This window comes from Aplysia californica, unplaced genomic scaffold (assembly GCF_000002075.1).
Source record: "Aplysia californica isolate F4 #8 unplaced genomic scaffold, AplCal3.0 scaffold00030, whole genome shotgun sequence".
Lineage (NCBI taxonomy): Eukaryota > Metazoa > Mollusca > Gastropoda > Aplysiida > Aplysiidae > Aplysia > Aplysia californica.
Window position 1 is genome coordinate 171,618 of NW_004797300.1, and position 7,216 is coordinate 178,833.

Here is a 7,216-nt window from a genome sequence, read left to right on the forward strand (position 1 = left end):
CTCCTCCTCCTCCTCCTCCTCTACCTCTTCCTCTGCCTCCTTCTCTACTTCCTTCTCTCTTCCCCGTCCCTGTCGTCCCTCTCCTCCATATCCAATTCTACCTTCTCATTCTTCACATCCTCATCCTCCTCCGCCCCCTCTACCTGCCCCTCATTCTCACTGTCTTCTTCTTCCTCCCCATCGTCGCTGTCCTCCTCCTCCACCTTCTCCCCCGCACCTCCCTACTCCTGCTTATCCTCCTCCTCCTCTTCCTCCTCCTCCTCCTTTTCCTTGACAACGAGAACAATGGTGATGATGATGGTGGTGGTGGTGGTGGTGGTGGTGGCTGCACATCATTCAATCATCCGAAGTATTCTTCTTGCTTATATAATAAGGTGTTTATAATGGTGTTCTTCATTCCAACCACATTTTACTTGATACATTCTGGAGGAATGCCTTATACTTCCAAAAATATAAGTGTTATTTTATGGCAAAATAAAAATCTAAAAACAAACCCAGGTTAATTTTTGAGAGATACTTTACAACAACTGACCTTATCCACATAAATCTAACCATATTTTACTTTTTCGATACCTTCCCTGCTCACACCATTATTTTGTTTCCTTCTGTCCTTTCACCTTTCCTCTCTTGTGTGTAGCATCTTCCCTTGTGGGTGGTTGACGAGTGCTCTGGTGTGCTTCTACCTCCTCTTTCTTCTCAGAAGGTGGGAGAAGGGGAGGTATCGAAAAAGTAGAAATGTGGTTATATTAATGTGGATACCGTCAATTGTTGATCTTTTTTCCTGTCAAACATCTAGCGTCATTACCTCTCCTTTTTAAAATGTTATTCCTCAGTAACACGTCTAATCTTCGGCCCTTGTTCAACCTAATTGTGCTGCAAATGCCGTCAAACGTGTATTAAAACGTTTTATTAAAATAATCAAAAAATCGTCCCAACATTCCTTTACTAACAGCCCTTCAATCCTATCCTTTTCCCCTACGTTTCAGTTCTCTGTGTCTGTCTAACATTCTCCTCTTCGCCTATTTCTGGTCACGTAGAAAATATCATTATGGCATTCCTTTCTCGACAGATGACAAAAAGAGGCTTAGAGTCTTTATATAATAGATCAACCAAACTATTAAAAGAATATCCCAGCGTTCAATGGGACATCTGAATACATAAACCGATAACCCCCCCCCTAAAAAAAGGAAAATAAAAGAAGAGATCGTAAGGCATTCTTAGAATAGAAACTGTGCATACGTTCTACTAGGTCAAAATCGAACGAAGAGAAGGACGAAAAAGAACAAACAAACCCCAAACAAATAAGGGCTGAAACTCTAAGAGGAAAACGCGCGAGACAGTTGCGCATTATGACCACTCATACCTTTTGCTCCTGGGGTCAAATCCGATCACTTGGAAGAATCGACCACGCCACCAAATGGCATCTTGGCGTTAGTCGTGGGTTAAAATCGATTTGAGCTCTTCTATTAGTTGCTCAATGCGTTTGGGGCCATCTCTCCGATGAACATTCTGTCGACGTAAGTGCTCCAACTCTTTTTATACTTTACATTTTACTTTTTTCATCCTCTGTTGCCGTTAAGTGTCGAGGGGAAATGCAGTTTTCTATGGAAGGCCAGCTGTTCAGCTCTTTCAGTTGGGATATTATAATTTCTCAGGGTATCTTTCAATCTATCTTTAGCGTGGTCTACCTTTTCCTTTATGGCCGGAGTACTTGATGTTATAGGCTCTCGACGCTGGCTGGCTAGTAGATACTACTCCTTTTGTTTTTCTCGAAGCATAGTTTATCTACCGTCTGCTCGTTGGCCAGTCACGATTTCACCAGAGACACTTGAAACGTAACGCCTCAATGACATAAAGTCAAACCGTACTTCGCCCAGACCCATTTTGGACGTCGGTGAAATGTAAAAACAAAAGTGTGGAAAGTCCGATGAAGATTCTATTGAACATAACGGAGTAGGCTAGTTAAAGTTAAACAAAAACGTGTAATTAATTTCTCCTGGCCTAAGATTTTTTACGTACCACTATAAGATGACACATCTACAAAAGATAAAGAACTAGTTAGACGAAAACGGATCTTTATTTTGTAGCCCAAAGATATTCTATTGTGTTCTGTACTGCACTGGCTCTTTCTTCCCACAAGCTTTGAAAATCCCAAGTAAAATTTGGAACATTCTAATGACGGTGTTAATGAAATTTCAGAGATGGTTAGAGCGTGTGGTTAGCTAAGTTGGTATTATGCTTGACTACGGAGCGGATGGCCCTGGTTCAAATCCTAAAAGCAGAGCTCTTTTTCTGAACTCGGGTTATTTGGGAGAGTATTGAAGGCTCTCCACTGAGGAGAACATATCACCAAGACATGTTTTCCACAATCAGGCCAGAAATACGGTAAATTTGAACACGCCAAAGATAGTGAGTTAAAAAAGTAGTCGCATTCGTCCTTTCTTTCAGGTTTTCAAAATATGCTTTTAAACCCACATAGGGTAGCGAAGAAAAGGAAAAATATCTTAAAATAATATAGACAGGTGATGAAAGAAAACGAGGACCACTTTTTTGTTTTTGTTTTCATGGAATGTCTTCTTGACAAAGGCGGTAACCCCGTCCATACCTAGTTGGTTAAAGCTCGCCCAATTGTTTCCATATTGGGTGTCTAGCCAATAACAAGGGCCCTTATTAGAAGACCATTCTCTAGTGACGAAAATGTGGGCGGTTCAGAAACGACACGATTAGAGGCTGTGCATGACAATGTCTTGTCACTGAAAGATAAATTTATTCTCTCTCTCTCTCTCTCTCTCTCTCTCTCTCTCTCTCTCTCTCTCTCTCTGTCTCTGTCTCTCTCTCTCTTTGTCTCTTTTTCTCTCTCTCTCTCTCTCACCCACACACACACACATGAGCACACACTTATTCACTCATTCCTTCTGTCTCTTTTGGTCTGTTTCTTCAACAAATATTTTTCACCATTGCTCCTCAGGGGCAGACAGAGAATCGGTGCTTCGCGGAGCGGGTGAAGAATACTTCAAACTGTGCCTCAGCGACTACGGCAAAGCTCTGCGCATGCTCGGAAGTAATCTTTGGGAGTTCTTCAGCAACATTGATGGACTGCAGGATCAGGTCTGCCACTCTTTGTAAACTTGTGCCCGTGTTATCGATAATAGTATTTTCATTTTGCGCGTTTTTCAATCATCTGTATCTATATTGACAACACCATCACCAACAACAACAATAAAATAACAACAACTACAGCTCCAACACGACCACCACAACCATCAGCACCACCACCACCACCACCACCACCACCACCACCAACAACAACAACAACAACACCAGTAGCAGCAGTAGCAACTGCTACGACAAAAAGAGAAAAAGAGCTACAACAACAGCAACGACAATATAAAATCCAACATAAATCTCTGTAATAACAAGAAATCAGCAGGACAATACTACTGGAACAGTTGCAATAACAAAAATCCCTACATATGCATGCGTGTGCATCACACCCCCATCGACACAATTTAGGTAATATAGGAGGTAGTCTTTGAACCAGTCCTGTCTGCCAGGGGGCCAACCCGGGCTGAGAAGGATTCAACATCCCAACAGAAAGACACAGATATTTGATTAAAAAGATTATCTCCATACAGGAATCGAGTTTGGCTCTCCCGAGTATGACAGCGAAGTCCCTAACCGCTACACCAAACAAGCCGTTACAAAAATCCCTACACAAAGATATTGCATAAAATGTCTGCAAACAAAAAGCAGAAGGAGTGACCTCTTCCGTCTAAGTACTCTAAGCTCACTGCACATCGGTAGTTTCCATCTAAGTACCGAACTACACAGCATCGGTTGAAGTCTACTTTCGAAACGTCCTCTGCTTTTACCACTCTTTTGGTGGTTATTTTAAAATGTCTTGCATCATGGTGAAAATAGGCGCACGTCAAGTAATTAAATCAAAGAAACCGACATTTTCCCGCCCCTTGGTTTTTTAAAAATCTTTTTTTCGGGTGGGGGGGGGGGGGGCACACTATTTATGTCCATTTAAAAACACATTTCTGTGTGGACTTTGGCGACCATTGTCTCGCTAATTGTATTCTGAAACCAGGTGGCATCTGCCTCTTTCAATCGCAAATATTGGGACTTCTGTTCATGATAGATGGATATTTTTTTTTGTTAAAAGGAAGATATAAACAAGCTTTAAGATGATCCTAATAACTCATTTTTTAAAATTATGCCCCAAAACTGACGAGTGCCTGCATGATTCCACTGTGTCGTGGGACAACTGGAAGTATGCTTTACGTCCCAATTGACGCTATTTAAATCATTTCAGGAGGCAGTCTTCAAGCGTGCCTTTGGGGATCAAACTAGGTTGAGAGGGAAACACCATTCCAGAAGAAAGACCGAGATACTCGATTTAAAAAAAAATTCCCCACACGGCAATCAACCACTGGTTTTCTTCCGTGGGACTGTGAAACACCTAACCGCTACACTATAGACCCCGGTTATGGGTGGTTGGAGGGTGCAACTATTAGGTCCTATTTCTTTTCTTTCCCTGTAGTTTTTCTGTCTGTCTACTTTTTCCTTGCCCTGTATGACCGATTTGTGTCGACGTTCATCTCTTTACGGAAACAAACCGCTCTTTATCCATGCTCGCTTCCAACACAGCCCCGGATATTGCGCGCTTGCTTCCTGTTCGATGTGCAGGCGCTGAGAGTCTTTTGTCAACATGCACGAGGGTTCTTGAAGGAGCTGGCACTTGTTTTTCTGACAACGCCTTTGAACGTTTTCTCTTGTTTTACTCATTTAAAAAAACAAAACAAACAATTGTATGAAATAACGGGTGTGGGCGGAGAGGAGAGATTCTATGCTGAAACATGTTTTTCTAATTGTCACATGGGATGAAGACGGACGGTTGAATCCTTTTTACATGTAAACAGAAACTCCAAAAACTAAACTATAACAATAGATTCTTTAAATGTCAATTCGAACAATGTGTATTTGAACTGATGAAAGGGAAATGCACTATGTGCTCTCTCCTAAATTTGATGTACATGTATTGGTGTTTTTTGAAGAAATATTAGTCTTAGAAAACACAACGAACTTTTCGATCTAACAATCGATGTTTTAGTTAAAGCCATCCATAACAAAAGACAATAGAAAACAAACAAACTAGCAATATGTTTGCTGGACAACGTATTTGTAGGAAAAGTTACAAGCCGCTAGAAAGAAGAGAGAGAGAGAGAGAGAGAGAGAGAGAGAGAGAGAGAGAGAGAGAGAGAGAGAGAGTCGAGGCGAGGCGAGTAGACACAGAGAGAGAGAGAGAGAGAGAGAGAGAGAGAGAGAGAGAAAGAGAGAGAGAAAGAGAGAGAGAGAGAGAAAGAGAGAGAGAGAGAGACAGAGACAAAGACAGAGAGAAAGTGACCGAAAGATAAATTAAAAGAAAAACAGAAAGTTTTGCTCAAAGTATGCGATAGAGGGAGGGCAAATATACAATCACAGAAAAGTCACTAGGGTAAATAGCGGGACGGGAGGAAAACTAGACGGGAGAAAGCAAGAAGAGAAGAAGCCTAGATAAGTCAGACGACGAAAACTTCAAACAGTCTTTAAAAATACATTTCAAAATTCCAAAAGTGAAATAAAAACAAGTTAAGAGAATGAAGAAAGTCAAAATGTGCAATAACTATTACGTTATAAAACAGTTGGAGTGTATCGGTGTGCAAGTGTGCAAGTGAGTGTGTGTGTGTGTGTGTGTGTGTGTGTGTGTGTGTGTGTGTGTGTGTGTGTGTGTGTGTGTGTGTGTGTGTGTGTGTGTGTGTGTGTGTGTGTGTGTAGAGAGAGAGAGAGAGAGGGGGGGGGGGAGGGCTGTGAAAGTAAAATAAAATCACACACACAAAAAAGCAACTGATGTTCTTCATTCTAGAACTTTATCTTACTTTGCTTTACCAAACAAACCGAATGCATTGAATTTGTAGAGAAACAAAACAAAACAAATGTCAGTAGCGTCGGTCGGTTTCGCTGACAGGATAGTTTGTTGTACCCTGGACTTGATCGTACTTATTTGACTCTCTGCACAACAATAAGCAAGACATTGCTTATTTCTTTCCTATTCCCAGGTCAAAGAGTACCCCCGTTTCCAGGGGCAACAGCCGCCATCATTCCGCTGCGACTGGAAGAAGAGCCATTTGAATCTACACTACTACTCATTACGTCATCAAATTCTGAGCTTCACCGCGGGTACGGTGCAAGCAGTATCTAAACTACTCTTCAACACAGAGCTACAGCTGGACATCTCTCCCAACAAGGACCCCAATGCACCACACCACATCTTCTACATCTCCACAGCCTCCGTCGACGACAACGAAAACAGCAGAAACAATCTGTACCCAGACCAGGTGAACACGTCCGACAACCCAACAGATTCGAAAATCGGGGTACACACGATCTGCGCGTCGTTTCCCTTCCACGTCATTTTCGACCAGGATCTTCAGATCACCCAGCTCGGAGTGTCATTGGCTAAAATGATCGCTCCCGAAGTAGCGACCAAAGGTCGAGATGTCGGGGCCTATTTTGACATTATCAAGCCAAAGGTGAAGCTCAGCTTCTCTGCCATTTTGTCCAGGGTCAACTCCAGTTTCGTTGTACGCACCAAAGACTTGTCTAAGAACAATCACAGACTGTCCCAGGTATGTGTTTTTAAAATGTTTTTAATGTAGCTTTTTTACCCCCCCCCCTTACCCAAATCCACACAATTTAGACCATTTAAGAGGCGGGCTTCCGACCCTGCCTGTCTGGGCAGGGCTAACCTGGGCTGAGAGGGATACATCCCAGCAGAGGGACCAAGACACTGAATGAAATGTTCTCCCCTCTCGGAAATCGAACTCTTCGGGTCTTCTGAGTGCGACAGCGAAGCAGATTAGCGCTGCACTACAAACGCCGGTCAATCGACACATTTACGATCAATGGTCAGTTAACAGTGAACACAATTTTAAGGTTTGTTCACACTGTAATTTGCGGGTGGTTGGCAGGTGCTCTGATATGGTTTGCTCCTTCTTTTCTATCAACTATCTCTTGTCCGGATGTTTCCCTATGTTTTATGGGTTTATTTTTTTACTCTTGTACGAGTCGGTGGCCTAGTGGTCAGTCTCTCGGACTCGCAACCGTAAGGTCGTGGGTTCGAATCCCGTCAGGGGCCCGACGTTGTGTCCTTGGGAAAGGCACTTTACACGAA

The 7,216-nt window shown here is 42.6% G+C and overlaps 1 protein-coding gene across 1 annotated transcript in view; it reads left to right on the plus strand.

The window, feature by feature from the left end:
• Nucleotides 1-7,216, plus strand: part of LOC100533323 (soluble guanylate cyclase subunit) — a gene marked incomplete at its 3' end in the record, with an annotated part of 184,338 nt that overhangs the window by 100,029 nt on the left and 77,093 nt on the right. Inside the window, 2 exon segments of the mRNA NM_001204620.1 lie at nt 2,969-3,108; nt 6,102-6,671. Of these exon segments, the coding sequence (NP_001191549.1) occupies nt 2,969-3,108; nt 6,102-6,671 (710 nt within the window).